General features: G+C 52.0%; 2 protein-coding genes across 5 annotated transcripts in view; both read left to right on the top strand.

Moving 5' to 3' along the window:
• VPS53 (VPS53 subunit of GARP complex) overlaps positions 1-12005 on the top strand; it is a 68832-nt gene extending 56827 nt beyond the window's left edge. For all 4 annotated transcript variants that reach the window (XM_075771937.1, XM_075771936.1, XM_075771934.1 and 1 more), the window contains 4 exons: positions 1357-1426; positions 5428-5565; positions 8626-8730; positions 9106-12005. In XM_075771937.1, the coding sequence (XP_075628052.1) occupies positions 1357-1426; positions 5428-5565; positions 8626-8730; positions 9106-9276 (484 nt within the window). In that variant the 3' untranslated portion in view covers positions 9277-12005. The remainder of the gene's footprint in view (positions 1-1356; positions 1427-5427; positions 5566-8625; positions 8731-9105) is intronic.
• Positions 12006-16050: 4045 nt separating this feature from the next.
• On the top strand, positions 16051-22076 carry RFLNB (refilin B). Its single transcript, XM_075771359.1, has 3 exons — positions 16051-16343; positions 17842-17951; positions 19204-22076. The coding sequence occupies exons 1-3, from the start codon at positions 16146-16148 to the stop codon at positions 19532-19534; spliced, it is 639 nt and encodes a 212-aa protein (XP_075627474.1). The 5' UTR covers positions 16051-16145; the 3' UTR covers positions 19535-22076.
• The last annotated feature ends 302 nt before the right edge of the window (positions 22077-22378 follow it).

The raw sequence follows: 22378 nt of genomic DNA, 5'->3' as shown, positions 1-22378 counted from the left end.
GGGCTCTTCCTTGAACCATTTCTTTCAATTTGCTCAGCGGCTTGGCATGCTCTGTGCCTGAGTTACGCTTTTGTCATTCTTCCATGAGAAAGGGTGAAAAATAAATGTCCTGGCTTGGAAAACAGGTGGCAGGACAAACAAGATGCTGTCCATGCTCCTTGCTTTGTGGGAAGGAAACAAATAGCTTGACAGATGCAAGGGGGAAACCATGCTGAATTTAGATCACCACCATAAATGGTGCCTCATTCAAAAGGACAGAAACCAGACTGACTTATGTGAACTTAGGACAGAGCCATTAAAATCTAAGACCTGCCACCAGGTCACGGACAAGGTCCTGGAAATGTGAGCCTCAGAGGCATTCAGCCAAAGAAGGTCGCGTGAAAGAAGCAAGAGTACATTAAAAACCAAGGCAGCAAAAGGAAGACAAGCATATGACTGGTGTGGTCTTGACAGACGGAGTTTGTGTTGCTCACGCTGGCCCCTCTCCTCGCGTTCAGCTCCCGAGTTTTCCTGGTGCTGCAGCTCGACGGGGTAGGAGAGGCAGGAGCTTGTCCTGCAGGTGCTCAGCCAGCACCTCTGTTAGAAGGGAGCATCTGCTGCTCCACTGGAGAATGAAACTTCTACAAAGCCTAAAACCAAGAAGCAAAAAGCTAAAACCAGAGCTGATGCTCTGGAGTACGTAGCCTAAGGGGGCTTCCATCCCGGCCAAATTCTCCCCGGTTGAGTATATGTACCGTAGTCATTTCTCTGAGTCTGAAGTCCACATTAGTAAAATAGGGTAATGGTGTTTTCCTTTTCACAAAACTTTTTCTTGTCTTGATTGTGTTGGCTAGAAGCTTTCTGGAAGAGTGCCTTCTTGTGTGAATGTCCAGGGCCCAGCAGACCTCCAGCCTTGGCTGGACCTCAAGTTCAGCGTGTAATATGCATGTTATGGAATTACTAGTATGCAGTAAAATGTAGGTTCTGGATACAATCAAGATACTTCCACTCTGTGAATAGCTGTACTAATCCTGACGTGTTGCTGGGATTTTTATGTACAATAGCTTGTTCGCTTGTTCTTGACCTTGTACTGTAATACTTCATATATAGTTTATAGCAATTTATTTACATAGAGTATGCGTGCAACTTCTCAATTAACTTAGACATCAGTACGGATTAAAGCAAAAGAATTGTATCTAGGGTTGGTTTGTTATTTAGTATACTTAATGTGGCTGGGGTGAGCTTGAGAACCAGGCACTTAGAGTGTCTTTTTGGAAAGCCGTCCTGGTTTGGTTTTGCATGCTTTGTTACTGTAGAAGACTGTATGACTCCAAATACTGACGTATAATTGTGTCATTTGCTATCTCTTCTCTGCAGCTCCTTCATTCCCAAGTTCATTAACCATCTCTTCAAGTGCAAACCTATTAGCATGGTGGGCGCAGAACAGGTAAGAAAAAGTAGTTGCATTGACTGTAATATTGCATCACTTTCGCATTCAAGAAGTCGAGGTGGTTTTTGTTAAAAGGGGGCAGAGAACTGCGTTACGTGTCCTGAACTCGGGTACAGCTGAGGCAACAGGGCAACGCTCTGGTACAGGGCAGGGTGGAAGCAGGTTCATGGTGATCCTGCCGCAGTTGAACCTGTCCTGGGAGAGGGGTCCCAGGCTCCTTCCCAAGCAGGGGAGCTCTCGCTTTGCCAAAGTTAACAGTAGCACAGGAACAACAAACCTCTTCAGGTGTCATGGTGAGATTCAGTCTTCAGTGTGCTCACACAAAGGAAAAGAAGGTTGCTCATGGCATAAACTATTGCAAGAAGGTCCTGAGCCCTTCTCAGAAGGACTATTGATTTTCTGTCCCATCTTTCTCAAATCTCCTCCTGCTGCTGCTGCACCTTCTCCCAGGGTTAAACTCAAGCCTCTTGCTTCTCTGCTCAGAAGAGCTGGGGCACGGTCAACCCGAAGTTGCTGGATGAGATGTGCTTCCCCTTTCCTCCCCTTCAAGAAGTGCCAGGGTGGAGGGTGGAAGTGAAGAGGGCCTGTGCAGGAATAGCTTTAATCCTTTACTCATATGTGTGTCTGTTCCTTAAAATGAATTGATGTAGGAAGCATTATTTGGAGGGGAAGTGAGACCACAGGAAAATTAAAAAAAAAAGACCAAAACCAAACGCACCCCACCCCAGAAAAAAAACCCCAAACCCCAAAACAAAAAACCCCAAACCCAAATCCCAAAACCCCAGCCCTAAGCTCCAGGTGTCCAGGCAGTTTCTCAGCTCACGTAGTTTAAACACCAAGACTTTTTTTTTTTTTTTTTCAAGTGTTGAATATATAACACACACACACAGAGTGCTTGGTCTCCCGTGACAGTGTGTATGCCCAGAGCAGGTTGGTTCCTACACATTCCGCGCGGGCCCAGTGATGGTGGTGCTGGATCCTCCCAGGGACTGTGTGCCCTGCTCCCAGGTCCTGGCTCCTTCCTCTCCGAGGAAGTGAAGCTGTGGGAGCCCAAGGCAGCTCCGCAGCCTGATGGCAGTTTTGCTAGAGCCTGCGTCCTGGCTGAGTTCCAGTGAGTGCAAATAGATTTTTACCTCCTCAGGTTTGCCTGCTAGTTATGGATGGCTGTTGTCTTCCCCTCCTCAGAGCCGTGCAGGAAGGATGGGGTTGTGGAGGCGTAGTGCGGTGTTTTCTCTGTTCTGTCCCAAAAATTGCTGAACAGAAGCCCCGAATTTGGTGGGTGTTTGTCATCTTGTTAGGTGAGAGATGCTGCCGTGCCTGAAGACAGGACGGTTTCTTTCCTGTGTAAATGCCTTGCACGCCTCGCTTCCTCAGGCATTGCAAGCACAAGTCAAAACACTGCTGCACGGCAGGGAGGAGCCGTCTCCACCTCCGTGACTTGGTAACTTCTCGGTAACTGAGACTCAGGGAAGTGACAACCCAAGATCTGGGGCTCAGATCCAGCTTTCTCCCAGGAACCTGCCTCCCTGTTGCACTTTGAGAGCTGTAGATACTGCAGGGTGGTGAGACACGATCTCAGGGAAGGAAGGACATTGAATTATTGCCACTTGAATTAATTTACGTTTTTCTGTTGAGATGTTGCCCCTGTCCCCGAGTTGCACGTGGGTGGGCAGCGCAGGGTATTTATTACCTTGAGACTGTGGGTGCAGCTGCAGGGCTGTGACGCTCCGTCTCCCACCCCTGCCTGTGGGCTGGGACCCGGCTGCTCTGCAAAGATGAGGTTTGGATGAGGCAGGCTTTCAGCTGCTCCCTTGCAGGCTGATTAAAAAAAAAAAAAAAATTAAAAAAGGCAGAATCATCCCTAATAGGACTACTGTGAACTTCAAATTGGTGCCTTAAAAGCTGCTTGGGTTTTCGGCATCAAGGGTGGGTTCTGAGCAGTGTGTGTCTGCAAAATGAAACAGGAGCTTTGCATCAAAACCTTTCTCTTTCTTAATGAAAAGCAAATGAGTGAGGCACAGTTCCTGCTTGTCGTGTGCGATGAGCAATAACCTGAGAATGATTAAATGAAGTCTTTTTTTAAATAAGCGTCTGAAGTGATTAGCCAGTTGCCAGCAGTGGGCTTGTGTCTAGTGTTAAAAGATTTTAGCATTACTGTATTGGAATAACAGGCCCAATTTGGTTCTTTAAAGCAGACGGGGAGGTTTTTATTAGCCTGATTCACAGTGAATATATCTCATTATAAGTGGGGCATACCTTCCTGGGGTTAGATGTACAGAGGTCTTCAGAAGCTGGTCTCCTCTGTCTCTGCAGCGTGTAGGTCCTCGATAGCCTTTGCATCTTCTGAACACCCCTCTGGTCACCCACTGGGATCTTTCTGCACTGCTTTCTCTCCCCTGGTGCAAATGTTGGAATACACTTTCCTTCCCTTCCTGGTCCCAAACACAGCTTTTCCTCCCGTTTCCTAATAATCGTGTTTGAAATCTGGTCACTAGGGCGGTATTTAGGGACGTGTTTGGTGCAGGGAACGAGACTTACGGGGTTTCTCTTTCTGTGTTTGTGTCTCTGACTTAACAGCAGTTCTCTGTCTCAGCAAGCTTTGGCAGGCAGTTAGCGATGCCAGGGACCTGGAAGGGGTACCGGCGGGGAAATAGTGTGAGGGGACAGAGCCTGCGAGTGCTCGTCTGTGGGAAAAGCTGCAGAGTGTGCAGAACTCCTGTTAGACCTGGGAGAGTTCACGTGGGAAAGATGTGAATTCCCCAACCGTGGAAAAATCTTCCGTCCATGGGATCCCTCATAGACACGCAGGACTCCAGCTGTGACAGCCTGAGGCAACATCAGGCTCCGGCGGCTCTGGGGTGCGCAGAGCTGCTCGTTTGTGCTGTGGTTTCCTGGCTTCCCAGGACGAGATCGATGGCATCGGTTCGTCTCGTGCAAACCATGAAACAGGCAGCACACGGCAATGACATGCTGCCGCAGATAACAGGGTCCAGATTTGATCTGGCGTGACCCACTGCCCTTCCTCCTCGGCTCAGTGCTTTGTATTTGAACTGAATGCCCACCTGTGCCGAAAGCCGTACCGTAAATGTTCGTATTGTTCGTGGTGACTGCTGGGGGGGTTCTGCAGCGCCCGTAACGTCGTGTGTCCAGAAGAACGAGCTTCCACTTGCTCCTGGGAGCCCTTTTGCAGGAAATGTGCTTGGTGTGCCGACAGCCCAGCGGGTTTTCACCCTCGCTGCTCTGTAAATAAATTGTGCTCCTCTTCATCTAGTTCGATTTCACATTTCTGTCCTTCACCGGTCATGTCTCATCTCTTCAAACATACCTCACGCAATCAGAAGAGTGCAGTATATGGAGTAATTTTGCTCTAATAAACCCCAGCCCACAGCATTTTGTCATCAGACAGTGCTTGTCTGTCTGGGCTAAATTTTGTGGCTGCTGCTTGCTGCTTATCTAGCCACTGGTGTAATAAAAACCGTACAGGCTGTGAGTTTCAGTGTACCAGCGAGCACAGGATATCGAGCAGTTCTCGGTGTAGCTGTATGGTGTTGCAATTTTCTTCTTAAAGAAAAAAATAAAATCAAGTGGTTGAGTAAATGCAGAAAACCTGACACAATGGGTGGTTGGGTGCAGGAGTGTTAATTCATTTGACCTCAATATCTAAATAACGATACGGCTACAGGTAATCGAGATTGTTTGACTTCACACTGTCAAGGGGAAGAGGACTGGAAATCCGTGCCTGATGTGCCAGATGTTGAGCTGCCGTCAGTCATTCCAAGTCAGCAGAGCAGTGCTCTGTTAAAATCAACGAACGGTGCCGATACGTAGCCACGGGCGATAGTGTCATTACGCGGGTCAGCCCCTCCTGTTCCTGCAGCCCAATTACCAGGACTTTTTCCAATGTGGGAAGTGTTAAACCTTTAAGGATGTTGGATTATAGCAGCTAATGGAGCTTGGTAAAAGGGACCTGAATAACAGGGTGTGATTAACTATTGCAGCTGCTGCTGGACACTCACTCTTTGAAGATGGTTCTCCTGGATCTGCCCTCCATCGGGTCCCAAGTGGTGAGGAAGGCTCCTGCCAGCTACACGAAGATAGTGGTGAAAGGCATGACTCGGGCTGAAATGATCCTGAAGGTAACTCAAGACTTTTGATAACCTGCCAGCCAGACTGCTGGACTGGGAATCGGAGCGAGTGAATTCCAGGGGGCCCTTCCTTTGAACGCGGCAATCTGCAATTGCACGTGAACATATGCGAACTTGTCCGGGTGCGCTGCCAGCTGTTCTACAGAACTGGCTTACTCGTCTTGGTTTTGCCCCCGCGCTCTTTTAACATCGCATTTGAGTTTTCATCCTCATTTTTCAAGGTAACCGAGGGCTCAGGTTCTGCTTACTGGGAGAGTTGGGGCACCACATTCCCTCAGGAGCTTGTGAAAATCAGAGCTAGCATCCCTAAGTGTCTGCCACAGGGCAAACCCTCCAGTTCAGGTTACTCCGGGCCTTCGTGCAGACTCCATCACGCAGGGGAGCCAAGCCGTGCTTGAGTCACCTGTTTACTGTCTAGTGTAACAGCCAGTGCAAACATGTCTGGGTTACTGTATTCACCAGAGTCCTTTTTCATTTTCCAGACCTGGTGCCTGGAAAATGACCCAAAAGCAGTGTGTTGTCTTCATAAAAAGTAACAAGCAAAGCAATCTCCCCTTCCCCCCTGTTGCTGGAGTAAGAAGTTAGGTTTGATCCCCAGAGAAGCCGTGGGAGCTGTGCAGTTGTACCCTCCTGCTCACCAGCAATGCTGTGAAGATGTTCCCGTGAGTGAATCAGTGGGACCTGGGGTCAGGCAGGACAGGCAGCTGCCAGCCAGAGCCTCCTGTAAACCACAGCCGAGGCAAGGGGGGGATGCGGAGCCCGAGCTCTCCGTGCTTGCCTGCTGCTCAGTGCGGCTTTGCTCCCGTGCCCAAGGTAATGTCACGGCTGAGTTTGCATTCTGAATTCAGAAATGAGTTCTGCAGTTCCAGGCTCTTGGAGTAAGGTGACTGAGATGTTGGTAGATACGTTAAAGCAAGTCTAAATTTTCTTAGAAATGACCCGAAGAAAAATAACCCCCATAGTACTAACAGGAGCAGGGAAGATTGGTGATGTTGCATACAGAAACAGATCTTGCCTTGGAGCTTGTATGTGAATCAGAGGAGTAATGGAGTTGTCTACCCTTAACGTCGCATTGGCTTCGTCGGGATTGAGATGAAAGCGATGTAGGAAGTGCCTCGGGCAGGGGGTGCAGGCTGCGGAGTGCCACTGGTCCACAGGCTGCACAGCAGCAGCAGCAGCGTGACTGCTTTTTCAGATGCCCCGTGCTTGCCGTGCTGCTGCATAAAGCACTTCTGCTGGCCCCGAGTGAGGGCTCGGTGTCAGCGCAACTGGTAATTAAACAGCGATACGCTTATGGCATTCGGTGCTCCGCGGAGCTGTTTTACAAAATAACGTGGGTGTAATCGGCGGGTGACGGGGCTGAATGTGGCTGGGGCAGGTTTGTTAATGTAGGGACTGAGCAGATTCCTCTGAGCCTAGGTGACCTGCACACAGCGCGTGGGGCTGGTGTCAGCACCCATCTCTTGGGTTTGGGAGAGGAAAAAAAAAAAGCTCTTGAAAGTGCCTACTCCTGCTGTACCACCAACGTTGCTGTAGGAAGGTTTTCTTGTGGGAGCCCAGAGTTGACTGGTCACCTCTGGCTGTTCTGTTTGCCTTGTGGGTTGTCTCTTTTTATCAGCGCTCAGACTCTCTGCTGTTTCCAAATTGTACATTAAAGCGTCTTTTCCCTAAGAACTATTTCACTCCATTGCAAGCACAGGCCAAGACACTCCTCCTCGGTGTTTTCAGGGCTCTCCTACCTAGTACTGAGATGGTTCGGGAGCGATGCCCCTGTTGCATACGCCACCACCACCGTACCGTAGCGTGCCCAGGCTTATACCAGTGCAGCTAGTTCAGAGCCTGTAGATGGCACAAACAAATTCATTCGATTAAGCCCTACAAAGTGCAGGTACAAGCGGGGAGGAGGGCGTCAGGGTGCGCACATCCCACGGAGCTGTTTCCTTTCTCCTCTGGCTACACTGTCTGAAGTTCCAGCTTTTCATCTTGGCAGAAGATTTTTATGAGGGCTGTAAATTAAGGATTTGTAAGTGTATACATGGTTATGATGTTTCATTGGTCTGAAGTGCAGGGAAAGAAAGAAATGTCTCGGTGACAGAATACAGTGTGGGGTGAGCTGGGTCAATGGAAACATATGGAAATGTTTGCAGAGACAGGGAGGAGCCTGGTCCTGTGCTGTTTCTGCCCTGCGTGCAGGCACACGTTCACACACGCATTCTCACACACACACACACACACTTCCCCAGAAAGATGGGTTTGCTGCCCAGCATTATCAAAAGGTGTGTTCTCTATGGAGCTCACTGCCTATGTAAGGAAAATATAACAATGAGTAATTACCTTTCCAGCTTCAAGGCTATTTTAATTTTTTTTCCTGACTTGCCCATTGCTGACACTAAGAGGGTGCGAGCTCTGGGGCAGACGTCAGCGCAGAGGTCGCACACTGCGTCCCAGCCTCTGCGGAGAAGCGTACAGGAGGAGCTGCACCCAAAGGACAGAGCAGCTTCGTGTGGCACCCCTACCCATCAGGTTACGTGTCAGAAGCAGGAGGACTGCAAAGCAGATTGCTCTGACCCACACCGTCCTGGGGACGGAGGGAGTGACTGCAGAGCGTTGTCAGACGCCCCCGCAACACACTGTCTCTGCTCTGGTCCGGGCAGGAGGGAGCGAGAGGGATGCACAGCCAAAGTGAGGGTCTGGACTGTGTTCAGGCTGCCTGATCTGCTGGGGACTTTCTAAGTGTCCCCCACCACCAGCACCACCTTTTTCCCCCAAGCGACTCCCCAGCCAATCTTCCCCATGCAACAAGATTCTGCAGCCCCTGGGTCTGAGCACCGGTGACCATGTGGGAAGAGACCCCGTGTTCCTCCCTGCTCCTTTACTGCTCTTCACTCATCTTTACCTCTCGGTTACTACCAGTACCTACAGCCTCTTTCTTGTTCCTTAAGCGTTTTATTTTAGGAGACGCAAGTCCTGCTGTCACTCGTGTGCCTGAGTTGACTGAGCACTGGCTTTAACTCGTAGAATTTCTCATCTCTTTTTTTCTTGTCTTTGCAGGTGGTCATGGCGCCGCACGAGCCCCCGGTTGTGTTTGTCGACAATTACATCAAGCTCCTTGCTGACTGCAGCACAGACACTTTCCAGAAGATACTAGACATGAAGGTTAGAACCAGTCCCGCAGAATTTCTGCTCGTCCGCTAGCGCTGCATTTGAGATAGTTGGTGACTTTTTTTCAGTAGAAATATAGAGAGGTTTGGGAGTGGGAAGAGCACTTGAAGGCAAGTGTATCCTCTGTACTCTGAAAGGGTGTAGAGCTGCTACTGAAGAACAGCTTTCCAGTTCACTTAGCGTGCTCATAGCTGCTCCTGGGGCTGAGCTCGGTTGCCTCGGGCTCATCCAGAGGTCTGCATACAGCTCTTGCTGGGTGAACAAAAGGTTGAGGTTTGAAATGGACCCTCCTGCAGCTCTTCTCATAGACACCCGCTCCCAGATCAATGAAGTCTAACTGTCTTGCTGCACTGTTCTTTGCTCCCGCAGGGCCTGAAGAGGAGCGAGCAAAGCAGCATGCTGGACCTCTTCCGCCAGCGCCTCCCGGCTCCCCCCTCCGGAGTGGAGAACACCGGCTCCCTCTCACTGAGCGCTCCTACACCCGAGCAGGAGTCCTCTCGGATACGGAAACTGGAGAAACTCATCAAAAAAAGACTCTAAGTGAGCAGAGGGAGACTCTGTTGCTCAGGACTAGCTGCAGTGACTGGGAGCAAAACTTGTCAGATTTATGATTTACAGTGTGCTGCTGAAAAATCCGTGTCCCATCACTCCCATGCCCTGTGATCTCTTAACCGTCGTATACCGTGGTGCCACACCTCCATTCAGACCAAGGGAGAATCTGACCAAGGTGTTTTCCCTTAAACAGCTTAGCAGGAGTCAAACCCAGGACATTGCTGGGTCCACATGGTGGAGGAAATAGAGGTACCTGGAAGTCAGCAGCTACGAAAACAGTTTAAGTGGATTCAGAGAATATCTGGCTGTGATATACTTGGTGTCCCAGCCTTCAGCTTGGCTAGGCTCCTGCTGCAGCACTGAGGATTTTGCCTGAGAGTTCGGTATTACTGCTCACTCCTCTGTTTCATTATTTATTGCTGGGCAGGGGGACCAACCCCAAACCATCACCACTATCAAAAAAACCCCAACCCTTTAACAGCTGGGATCCAGGCATCTGCAGCTCCACTGAATCGATGAGATGCCCAGGAGAGAACCCCGAAGCAGATTTCTCCCCTGCTCCAGGACAGGCATGCATAAAGAACCAGTAAAACAGCAAGGCAGATCCTTCTCAGAACAGGAGGAAAGGGCTGTATTAATGCCTTCTGCACCTTGGCAAACCTCCTGCCAACAAGCCGGCGGCCTCAGTCGCTGTTACAGCTTAAAGGCCAAACTAGACATCTGCGGAGCCCATCTCCAGCTGCTTGTTACTTCTCTGGCATGTGCTGGACTCGCCCGCTGTCCCCGATGGGAGTTCCCATACCGCATCTTGCCCTCTCTCCACAAAGGGCCGTTCATGGAGCAAGTGTCAAACAGCACCAACCCCTCGTTCTCGTGCCAGCCGGCGTGTCCCGAGCAGGGGTGTGCCCCTTTGGTGCTTTCGCTGCCCTGCAGGGAGAGATGCTGGAAATGTTGGCTTTAACGGGGAGCCTGGGCCTCTTCCCAGGATGGGATGCTTAAACCAGCCTCAGACTTTGATGGCCTTCCTCTCCTCCTCCGAGCTTCAGCTTGCGCCAGCGCAGAGAGGAGGAGAACCAGAGGTGAAATATTTTGGATAACTCAGCCACAAAGCCAGCACGGAGCAGGGCTGGGGTCGGTAGATGTCTGTGTCCTGCCCTGAGGAGTCTCGGGGCAGGGAGACATCGCCTCATCGTTAGCAACGCTGGAGTTCTTCCCAAACTCCTCTGCACCCTTTTTGGGGGACTTTGAAGGCATATGCTCAACCATGAACGATTGAATCCCATATGGGTTCAGGGGCAGATTGACCGGTTGTGCCTGGTTTATTTCAACTCAAGCTTCACTTGTATGTGCAGGAAAAAGAAGTGCTGTACCGGTTTCGTAGGTGAGGAGCAATCGTGCTGTCAGATGCCTTCTTGGGAGGGTTGTGCTCCCACCAGGTCAGGGTTAGGCCTTAGGACTATATTTCTTAGGGGCTGTGCTCAGTAGGGATTGTCGCACTCGCTGTTGGGAGCTCCGTCCACCCAAACCCAGAGCTTCCTTGGGGCTGGAGAGGGAGGAGGTGAGATGAGGAATTCCCCGTGCGAGGCAGAACCTGGGCTTACGCTGCGTCTGCCTGTTTTGTGCTTCAGCACCATCCCCTCGTGGGTGCAGGCTGCTCCCCTGCCCTCTCCTCAGCCTCGTGGCTGTGGGAGGGCAAATTTGGTGCCTGGTTGGTACAATCCTGTTCTCCCTTTGCACAGCCGGCAGGCGAGCCTGCGCTTGAACAGGCGGGAGTTGATCGCAGAAATAAACCCGCAGAGATGAAATCCTCACTGGTCAGGTTTTCTAACGCTGCTCAGCAAGGTGTGCACCAACAGGTACGCTCACACCAGGCCCTCAGGGTGTATTTTCAGGGATCCTCAGGCTTGGGCACTGGCTGCGGTGTGCAGGCGCTCGGCTGCCGTAGGGGCGATATCCATCGCAGAGCAACAGTAACGGCACCTGCGGGGAGGGACGGCAGTGTCTTGTCACTCCAGTTGTACACATCTTCCCAAGTCCGCTGCTGCTTCTTTTATTTCCTCTCCTGATTTTACATCAGGTGACAAAAGAAGGAACGGTGGTTGAAAGCACATGGGGGCTACGAACAGCTGGTCCCCAAGAACAGGTTATCTCAAGGTGCATGTGCAGGACGGTTCACATGTTATCAGCTGCAATAACCGGGAGGAGGGAACATGGATTTGCAGAGATTCGTTATTCCTGGGAGGGTGAATAATTTATTTTAGATTAATTTTTCTTTGTTCTGTCTGTGGATGACTCTCTAACTAAATTATGAATAGCTGAAGATGATGTTCAAGTTACCGTCGCGTGTCTCTTCCCCCTGTTTCATTCTCCGCATTTCATTCTGGAGATAAGAGGACGTAAAAGGAAAAAATAATTTTTAATTTCGGCCTTTGAAGAATGCTACAAGTCTGGGTATTTGGGGTTCCACTTCTAGAGAGGAAACCGAACCTGTATGTTTGGTATAAGGGTTTTGTCCCCCTGGCTCTTGGGTATTTATCAGATTTGGCACGTCTGTACACATACATTAGCTGTTTGGGGTTTACATCTCTGGGGAATAAAGGATGATGGTTTTTTTCTTCTGTATAAAATGCCGCGCTTTGTGGGTTTTGGCCGAGGTGTAATTCTGGCTGTATGTCGGAGTGTGACACTAAAATGAATTAAATGGTTACTGATGTTCATCTGCTGAGTGTTTTCTGTACAGCTGCCACGCAGCAAACCCCTGGGGCCGGGGGGACCTCACCCAAAACGTGCCGTACCCGGGGCTCCATGCTGGCCGTCCCCGTTGCTCTCTCCTACAGCTTCTCTCTTTTCTGGCTTTTCCACCTTCTGCCGCTCCAGCAAGTAACTCCGCCAGCAGCATCTGCCTTCGCAGCAGCTCCCCGCACCCTGCGGGCGGTTCAGCAGAGCTGACCTTGTGCCCCTAAATAATCAGATCATTTCTGATGACTTTAACTGCTGGAGAGATTTCTGAGAGATTCTAATTTTTCCTTTGAAATTAATTAAGAGGTAGCGCCTTTTTTCCACACTATGCATGACGTCGGAGGAGTTCTCTTTCGCTTGGAGAATTAATGACTCATTTGCTTTTCTCCTACCGCTCTGCCGGTCCTGCCCCCTCCGCCCTTGGGCAGGAGCAGCCCGCGCCAGGCGACGCGGGTGTTTATTTCTTTCACCAGATTTACAGCCGCGAGTTCGAGCATCCGAGTGACGATGTCCAAGTCTCCGCGAGCCTTTTCTTGGCCGCAGCTGGGCGGGCGGCAGACGTGGATGCTGTTCGGCAGCATCAGGCCACGGCTCTGCTGCGCTTAGGAAAATGAGCTGAAACATTTGTCTTTGGGCTGTGGCAGAAAAGGCTTTGGCAGAAGGCGTTCCCCTGCGCGCCTGCTCCGCCGGGGCCGGTTACAGCAGCTAGTGCTGCCGTCACCCAGAATTTCTAGGTTAGAGCCTGTGCTCGTTCCCTTCCCTCAGCCAGAGCAGCTCCACCGGTCCCGAGCCGGGGTCTGGGTGGGAGCACGTGGACTCAAGTACTTTGGCAGCTTCGCCTTTGAGGGGACGTCTGGGGGTGCCGGGGGGGGTCGGTCCCTGCTGGGAACGGGGCAGGGGGTGCTCCCTGGGCCCTCGCCTCGCCTGGGGTGCAGGGTCACCAGGACCGGAGTACCGCGGTTCTCCCTGCTCAGCCCCCGTTCCCGGCAGGACGTGGGGAGCCCGCAGGGCTGCTGTTGGGGTCTGGATCCCGCAGGGAGGGGAAAGCAGTCTTTGCTGCTTGCAGCACGTGGAGCTTCCCAAAGCCCCGGGAAAGCCTCGGCTCGCAGTTCGGCGGTTCAGGAGGGCGGCGGCAGGGCTGTAAAAGCCGCTCAAAACAGCAGCTTCAGCGATGTGCTGTCAGCGGTCATCCCTGCAGCTGAACCGCTCCCAGGGCTCCCATCGATCCCGCTGCTTGGAAGCGTCGCTGTGAACGCGACTCCTGTGCCCGGCAGGTTTGTGGTCTGCGCCGTGGGGAGCAGCCTGGCTTTTCCCATCGTTTGGAAATAATTTTCCATCGTTATCAAATAACATGGGATCCTTCTGATTTGCTTCCCCCTGCCCGCGCCAATGATGGCCCCCCGCATTGCGTCAATGTGTCTATTGTTCAGTTGATGATTAAGCCGAGGGTGCCCAGCCCGGTGGAAAGTCCTTTATGGAAGGAGGATCTTGATAAGATACTCGTATCTGCTCTGTCCTGGCTGTGCACGGGCAGTTAAAAAGTAAATAACGTGGACAAACAGGCCGTGATGGTACGGGCAGGGGAAAAGATTTCCAATGCCATCGGGGATTGCACGGATCGATACGGTTTGAGAGGCTTAAAAAGAGATGGGCTTTCTCAGAGGGCAGAGTACACGAGCCTTAAAAGCAGGGCCCCTGTATACAGTGGCTATCAATAGTATTTTAGTTATTAAGTAGTTAAAATTCTGGTTAAATGCTTCCTTTTCATCCTAGCACATGAATTTGCAGCTCTGGATGTTGGTGCTGTGGATGATCCTCGGGGTCTGAGCCCCAGGCGAGGCAGGGTGGGCTGCGGAGTCCCCTCGGCTGCTCAGCCATCTCCGTTTCACCCGCCAAGCCCAGAAACGAGAGCCTGGAAAGGCACAAAAAAATTGCCATTTGTGTCAAGCCAGGCCAGCACAGGAGGTTTCTTGCCAGTAAATGAAGCGCAGCAAGATTTCCAGAAGCCCGTGTGGCTCTGCCCATCCCAGGCACGGCCGGCTGCAGCCTCGCGCAGCTCCCCAGGCACCCAGATCCCTCGCACTCGGAGCCCGGTCCCGTGGGAGCGGCCGTGGGGGCACCCGCAGCCCTCAGAGGCAGCTGCTGGAAGGTGCCACAGGTTCCCCCGCCCCCCCCCCCGCCCCCCCCAAATTGTACTAACTCGGTTATTGGCAGCGTGGTTTTTAGCCCGGGAACTGTACGGCAGCTCTGAAATAATGATCGCGTTCATCTGGAAACTGCTCCAGCACCTTCTGAGGCGTCTAATTTCATAAAGGGCTTTTATGGGAGATTTCGGAGCAGAGTGATCAGCTTTCCCATTGCTCGCAGAGACCAGCAGTCTCTCTTTTTTGGGATGCATTTAAATCAAAAGGAACAAAACACCTGTCCAGCACATTTGCTCAGACTCTAAAGATTTCAATCAAAATTTTTAATGTTCTTTTTCTTTCCATCTGCATTTTTCAGCAAAGACAAACAGCCTCATAGTATTTCTTCAAAGGAATGTAAATTCCTTGAGGAAGTCTCCGGAGTTCCCAGCACCGCATAGCTGCAAACCACAGACGCCTACGGCTGAAAGCTCTGCTCTGCTTTTGATTTTGGGGCAGGGAAGGAATTCTTTTCAGGGGTTTGGGTTCACTTGTGCTGGGCCCGTCAGGCCAGACTGCTTGTTACTGCACAGGGGAGTGTTGACTTTGGCCGGCTGCAGACAGTTGCTTTCCCTCCACAAGAGTATTCCCCCACCGAATCTGATGACACGGTGCAATTATTGCATTAGGATTTTCCAAAAAACGTTCCCTCGGTCTCCTCTAGTGCTAGAAAGACCTTTTCCCTCTGTTTTCTTGTTTCAGCTTCAGCAGCGTTGCCTGAAAAATGCAATTTAGGGCGGCAGTGCTGCTGCCTGGGTCCCAATCCTCGTGTGTGTTTGAGACAGGGCAGCCTGGGGGGGAAAACTGAATTTTCAAGGGTGTCGTTAAACTCCCGGGGGTGAGCGAAGCCTGTGCGTAAGAGCTGCTGCTTTGCAGCCTAAATGAGGCCCCTGTTTCCGCAGGGAGGTGCCCGCTGTGAGCCGCCCTCCAGGGAAGCCGAGGCAGCCGCTGCTGAGGTTGAGCGATGGCAGAGGGTGGCTGGAACACGAAGGGAGCAGTGTCCCCCCCATCCCTTGCCCAGTCTCCTGGGGGAATTACGTCCCCAGTCCTGCCCCAGTGGCAGAGCGAGCACCGTGCTCTGGTCCCAGCTGCCCCGTACCTGTGCCGGCATGACCCTCCGTGGCCTGTCCCAGCCCTAAACCGCCCCTCGCCCGCCAGCAGCACCTGGGCAGACAGCGGGGTCAGGCCTGGCCTAGGCAAAACCCACCCCAAACCCTTCCCATCCCTGGCATGGGAACGTGCAGTGCGTTAGGAGGGCGCACAGTCCGTATGTTGGTCTAGGGCCGCATTTAGGGCAGCCTGGCGGGAGCTGGTTTGGCCGCTGTCATGTGGCTGGGGACCGGAGCGAGGGCGCAGCGCCCAGGCAGGGATGCAGTCCGGGGATACAGAGATGGGTGCACTGGGATGACGGCGGTGCTGGGAGGATGGGGGCACCAGGATGATGGTGGTACTGGGAGGCTGGGTGCACTGGGATGACAGTGGTGCTGGGAGGATGGTGGTGCCGGGAGGACGGTGGTACCAGGAGGAAGGGGGCACCGGGATGACAGCAGTGCCGGGAGAGTGGGGGCACTGGGATGACGGCGGTGCTGGGAGGCTGGGGGCACCGGGAGGCTGGGGGCACCGGGATGACGGTGGTACCGGGAGGCTGGGGGCACCGGCAGGCTGGGGGCACCGCGATGACGGTGGTACCGGGAGGCTGGGGACACCGGGATGACGGGGGCACCGGGAGGCTGGGGACACCGGGAGGCTGGGGGCACCGGGATGACGGCGGTGCTGGACGGGACGGGGCGCTGGAAGAGGGAGCGGGACCGGCCCCGCCCCTGCCGTGGCCCCGCCCCTCCGCTGGCGGCCCCGCCCCTCCCGCCGCCGCCCGGGCGCAGCCGGCGCAGGGAGCGGAGCGCTGGGGTACGGGAGGGCGGCTCGGGCGGCTCCGCCATGGTGGGTCGGCTCAGCCTGCGGGAGGTGCCCGACCTCCCGGACATGAGGAAACGGGGCGACGCGGGGCTCGACAGCCCCGACTCCGGGCTGCCCCCCAGCCCCGGGCCCGCCCCCCCGCCCTGGCTCCTCTCCTCGGGCAGCCCCGACCGCGCCGCGACCAACGGGCTGCCGGAGCCCGACCCGCCCGCCGCCGCGGTGAGTACCGGCACCGGCCGCCCCCGCCCGCCCGTCCCGCGGCGCCGGGCACCCGCCTCCGTGCAGCGGCCGCTGTCCCGGAGCGCGGCGGGGCCGGCGGGACCCTCCGCCCGGGGCGGGGGGGGGGGGGGGGGGCTGCAGCCCCGGGAACCCGCCGCCGCCGCCGCGTTGCCGCCGGTCCCGGGCTCGGTCCCGCTGCGGCAGGTGCCGGGCCCCGCTGCCCGGGGGCTGCCGCGGCCGGGGGCTGTCTGTCCCGGCGCGGCCGGTGGACCGGAGACGCCGCGGCCCTTCGGACCCGCCGCGATGCATCAGCCGGGGACGGCCGGGCTGGCGGCGGGCGGCTTCTCCCCGGGCTTTCCGCCCCGGCAGCCCGCCGTGCTCCGGGTCCCGCAGCATCCTTTGAGGAAGGGAGGGCGGAAAACCAGCCCGGCGGGGCTGGGGTTACCGTGGGGGCTGGCACCGGGGCGGCCGGCCTGGGGACAGGTTGGGAACAAGTGACCCCCGGTTCTCTCCCTTCCACTGACGCCGTCGCGGCCCTTAACGCGCCCGGGCTGGGAGGGAGACGCCGGGGAACGGGGGCTTGTTTGTATATTGAGCTATGGGTTCAGTTAATAGTATCAGATAGAGGTACGCTAGGTTTTTTTAAAAAAGGATTGTTGAACGTTGACGCTGAGCTGTCGGTACGAACACTGCGGAAACCGCAGCTCTAGAGGAAAGATCTCTTTTCTACAAGGGTGCTGCCGCGAAATTGGAAAAGGCCGTCGGAGAACTGCGCGTTGAGCAGGAGAGATGCGCACGGCCCCCTCGCCCCTGGATAGCGAAGCACGTGTGCCGAGGTGGCTTCAAAAACACGAGCGAGTTGCTTCCCTTTGGGGCCGCTTTGGGTGGTTTCCTTCTGGCTGCGGGGTGTTGCCGGGCCGGCGTCGGCTCAAGGCGCTGCCCGTCCCGGAGAGGAAGGAGCACAGGGATGCTCTGTGAATCGCTGCTCGGTGGGAATGGGTTAATCCTTCCCAACGGGTCGCGTGTGAATTAGGTTGGATTTAATGCCTTCAAATAGCAGCCATGGTATAGCTGTGAAACGAGGAGGTCATTCACAGTGAGGTGCCCTGCAATAATTTCCTCCCGTGGACGTGTCTGACGAGTCCAGCAAGGAGAGCTCTTTCATACGCTCTTAATGTTCGCTGTAAATTCAATGTGAGCCCGTACAGCAGACGGACTGGAGTTCGTGCTGCACCGAGGGGCTCTCTTTCTCTCCCATTTCCCAGGGTGGCTCTTCTGAAGTAAGCTCCTGGAGTTAGGACTTTGTCTTCAAAAATTATACCTTGCCACATCCTTGGTCAGACCTGCGGGTTGCACCTGTAGGCATGTCTCGACTAGCAGATCCTCTTGCACGTAAACGTGAACCTTGACAGCTCTGTACCAAGGGCTAAAGAAGTGCATTCTCTTGAGAATATACCGAATTGTGACATAAACAGGATTATTTTTGCATTTTTTGCAGAATTCCGTGTTCTCTCCCAGCCCTGTTCTCTCCAGCTGTCCTCCGAGACTGTGTCCTTTATCCTTTGGCGAAGGAGTTGAGTTTGATCCTTTACCACCAAAGGAAATAAGGTAAATACTCTGTTACAGTCACGTAGTTTTGAAGGAGTTAGCACGTAAAGGAGTCGTTAGCCCTTATCAGTGCCTGTGAGTCAAGTTAATTTATTTGCAGAGCTATTGTTCCACGCAGCTGTACATTCCTGGACCTGGACACTTGTACAGGCTGAAGGAGTGTTCAGCCTCTTTTAATCCCATGTGGGTTTTTTTCCAGGAAGACTTTCCTGTATTTTACTCTCCTGATTTTACTTCATTGCACTGCTCCAGAACGTTGCTTTTCAACTTATTAACCAGAAGGTAATCATGAGGGAAGGTCTTCAAAGCAGCCACCTTTCTAGGACTGTTCTGTTAGGGAAAAGGAATTTTGCTCTTGTAACCTCATGGTTTTATAATAAGCACTTTCTATCTTATCAGCCGTGGCTGGTTGTATGAGCTAAAAGAAAAGTTAGTATTCAGAGAGCACGTAATTATTTTTTTTTACGCGCTGCATCACTTCACGGCCTGTGAATTATTCCTTTGAAGGCTCCCAGTTGATTACTGTGCGAGCAGAGGTAGGCTGATACAATCAAACAGAAGCCTAACGCAGGGGAGGGTAGAAAGAGGTGATGCCCTGGCATGGGGCTGGAATTGAAGGCAGCGCCGTGGAACGGCTAACAGCGTTGTCGCAGTGTGAAGGAGATGAAAACTTCTTTTTGCAATCCAGGCACAGAGGATTTTTTTTTTTTTTTTTTTTCCCTCCCAGCAGAGTTTGATGTGGAAATTGCGTAGTATTTTCCTGCCAGTTGAATCTTCAGAAGTTTGCCTTCAGAAGGTGCCCCGTGCCAGGAGCGATAGCAGAGAACTCCCGCGTGACTCTTGGCAGAGGGGAACTGAGAAAATAACGTGCTTCCATCGACTTGGCACTCCGAGGGATTACGATGCTTATGTACAAAAGCTAAATGTGGATTTAGGCCTCTGGGTTTAGGCACTGGAGTTTGAAGGAGGTTCTTTAGGCTCATAGAGCTCAGGCTTAAAACGATGAACATGAGGACTGAGAAGATGGTAGGCAGTGCTGGCAGCTGGACAAAACAGTGACAGTGCCAGGCGTGCCGCTAACGTAAGGCTTTTTCCTTAAATGAGTGCGCGAGCGAGACCCCAGCGGGCAGTGTTTGCGTGAGGGGGCAGGCGCGGGGCTGAGGAGCCACCCGGTACCCGATGGCTCTGTTTTCCAGAAAATGCAGCCTGCTGCTCCGGAGCAGAGCTCATGCACGTCTCTCTTGCATTTCAGGTACACGTCCTCGGTTAAATACGATTCGGAGAAGCACTTCATCGATGACATCTATATGCCGGTGGGCTTAAGTGTTTCTTCTTGCAGTCAGACGGTCATCTGCGTCCCAAACTGCACGTGGCGCAATTACAAAGTGGAGGTCCACTTCGAGCCCCGCAACAAGCCGCAGCGTTTCACCAGCACCACCATCGTCTACCCGAAGCACGCCAAGACTGTGTACACCACCACGCTGGATTACAACTGTCGTAAGACCACGCGGCGGTTCCTCTCCAGCATAGAGCTGGAAACTTCGGAGTACCTTGGGAACGACTGTGTCCTGGATGGTTGCTGACTGATGGCCGTCTATCTTGCTCTGATCCATCCCAGTCCCGTCTAACGTACCGTGCTAACTCTCCACTAGCTAAAGCGGGTACAGACCCTAACTTTCCGGTCAGGCTAAGGGAACCTTACCTGTCGCCAGCTCTTTCTCAGCTCTTAATTCCTGCTTTAAGCATCAGAACGGCCTGAAGGCGGTTTTCTGTGAGAATGTAACTTAGTAAGGAACTTGTTTCTTCGCCTTTAAAGTCCTGAGTTCCCTCCCTTTCCCCGCAGTGCAGTAATCAGCTGAAAATAAGGGGAAGTATTTTCCCAGGGAAAAAAATTGACGGGTAAGAAAGTATGTGGAATAGTGCCTGGCAGGTGGATAATCCATTTGATGCTTTGTGGTGATGTGCAAAAATAAGGGCAGTTCACTCTCGTGCAGAGAACTTATCAGGTCGTTTGGTTACAGATAGCCAGAGCTGTCATTTGTTTCCGTTTAGATTGCGGGACTGTTTTCTCTAGAATAACCATCTCCTGGAAATTGCTGGAAAAAAGCTAACAGAGGAAAATCTGGAATTCTGCATTTAACAGATACAAAAATGTTATCCTATGGCCTTTATGTCCGGTTTGAAGGTGTGAGTTGGAAAGAAGAGGAATTCTGAGTAAGGCAGGAGATAGATAAACTGCTTTTGCAGCTCCAGGCAGCAGAGAAAGGATCAGGTAATTCAAGTTCTTTAGATGAACGGCGTGATGTATCTTCTGCACTTATAATGACTTCTACAGCGCTGCAGTCTGCGTAACACGCTAGCATTTGTGTACGTGTAGTAGGACTCATAATGAAGAGTATCAGGCCAAAAATTATCCCTGTATTGTTGGAAGGTCAGGTCTTGATAGTGTGTGCTGGAAAAACACCAGTGCCTAGTTTTTACCGACGTCGTACTGTGTGCACTAAGGGAATTGTAACTAGGAAAGCTCCAGAAAATGTGCTGTGTATACAGGGAGCTGGAGTGGAGGAGGAGATGCTGGGATCAGGCGTGGGATGCTGGTGTGGTGGGGGTTGTGAAGAGGTGGTTGGTAGCAAAGGACAGGCAAATTTTTATTGCGTAGCAAAATCCACAGCTGTCGCTCTGCTTCCTTGTCGAGGTTCTCATTGCAAAGGTCCGCGTCCTCTCTGGGCTTTGGTATTCAGGGTGGCACTGGGATGGGGTAGCATCTGCCTGTCTGTAGGCTGCTGAATAACCCCTCCAGTCCCAAGTGCACGATGAGTTTGGGGACCAAAGGGAATAACTTCAGATACTATGAACAGCCACCGGGATGTTACGTGAATTAGTTTATCATGCGCCTTGATGAAAATAAGACGGAGAGGTTTCTTTCTTTACCCAGATGATTTTCTATATTGACAGAGAGCGTCGTAGTGTGGAGAGCATCTGCTTTCGGGAGCGTGGTTAGCACGGTGTCGCAGCTCAGAAACACTTGGTAGACTTGACTTAGACTTGACTTAGCTGGACACAGCTTTTCCATGTATTCCAAAATTCCTCTGAGGTGCAGGTCACCTTCTGGTGCAATGTCAGCCCTAGACCTGCTTTTAAAGAGGACTTTGCTAGAGCATAGCCCCACAGTGAATTTTGTCAGTGGTGAGTTAGAAATTTGGGAGCCTGTTCTTGAGCTGTACTTAACGTGTGTTTGTGCAAGTGTGATGAATGGTGTGGAAGCGTACTCTGGTGTGAACTGAAATGATTTGGGAGACTAAAAATGCAGCAGGAAGGAAAGCTTGAGTCTGTGTGGTTTGGGGTTGTTGTTGTTTTGGTTTGGTTTTTTACTTATTTATTAGCTCAGAACAGAATGTCCTTAATCTTTGGTATTTGCCTCAGCAAACCAGATCCCAAAACCAGGGCGACAGAGGATGCCAAAGTCAGGTAGGCATTGCTCCAGAGTTGTTAAGAGCAGCACAGTCTTCTCAATAAACATGTTGGTTTCAGACTACAGTATTTAGGAGACGTGTCTTAAATACATGTCGCGATTCCCCCCCTAAACGTTGCCCCAAGATACACTTGTTGTGTAACAGAAGGCACAACTCAGCCCCTAAGCGTGTGGGATTTCAAACGGACAGAACTCTTCTTCGGGAAAGCTATTGCATCATGGCTCGCTTCACAGTTTCGTGTACCTTGCTCCTGAAACATCTGGTGCTGGCCACTGTTGGACACAGGACGCTGGAAGAACACGGATTGCTCCGACAATGCTCTTCCAATGAATTAAATTGCAGGAGATCTAAGAGAAGATTATTTTAAGTTGTAATCGTTAATTGTCCCTAGTTAAACTAGAAATGAAATAACCCTTACACTACAGTTTTAGGATAAAGCATCTGATTTTTATAAAGCAAACAAACTGAATTATGTACCTCTTAAAAATATTTTAATTGGTAGAGATACCTTTTAAATTATTTATGCTCCAACATTTGCAAAGCTCTGATTAGCTCTGTGCAAGTGTTCTGATGTCTGTGACGTTTCCCACCTCCCCTCTTCTAATTTTCAATTTGTCTTTTACTTTATTGGTAATAAATGATCTGAAAACCATCACGTAGGGAAGTGTCTTTATTTTTCATTCAAAGCTTTTCAGTGTTTATTATGGCATTTACTTAATAATAAATACGTAACGTACCCTGCCAATCCCAGGTCCCCTCTTGTTTCTCTTTTATCATGTGTTGCTGCTGTTTATGTATTCTAGAAAGGCGTTTCCTACACAAAACTGTGTATTAAAAAAAAATAAACAAACACCACCACATGTTGTGGTTTTATCAGTGTAGTAAGACACTTGGAAAAAGTGCCTTGAAGACAGCTGAAAATCCTCTCCAGTGTGTATTTGAGTCGTTCATCTG

This window comes from Balearica regulorum, chromosome 19, assembly GCF_011004875.1.
Source record: "Balearica regulorum gibbericeps isolate bBalReg1 chromosome 19, bBalReg1.pri, whole genome shotgun sequence".
Lineage (NCBI taxonomy): Eukaryota > Metazoa > Chordata > Aves > Gruiformes > Gruidae > Balearica > Balearica regulorum.
This window is presented reverse-complemented; position numbering and strand designations above follow the sequence as displayed.

What these genes read in the sequence shown, in the direction of transcription:
- RFLNB (XM_075771359.1), top strand. Translation starts at nt 16,146, where the DNA reads ATGGTGGGTCGGCTCAGCCTGCGGGAGGTGCCCGACCTCCCGGACATG. An exon ending in CCGACCCGCCCGCCGCCGCG is followed by an intron (nt 16,344 to 17,841) that starts GTGAGTACCGGC and finishes CATTTTTTGCAG; the next exon opens with AATTCCGTGTTCTCTCCCAG. An exon ending in TTACCACCAAAGGAAATAAG is followed by an intron (nt 17,952 to 19,203) that starts GTAAATACTCTG and finishes CTTGCATTTCAG; the next exon opens with GTACACGTCCTCGGTTAAAT.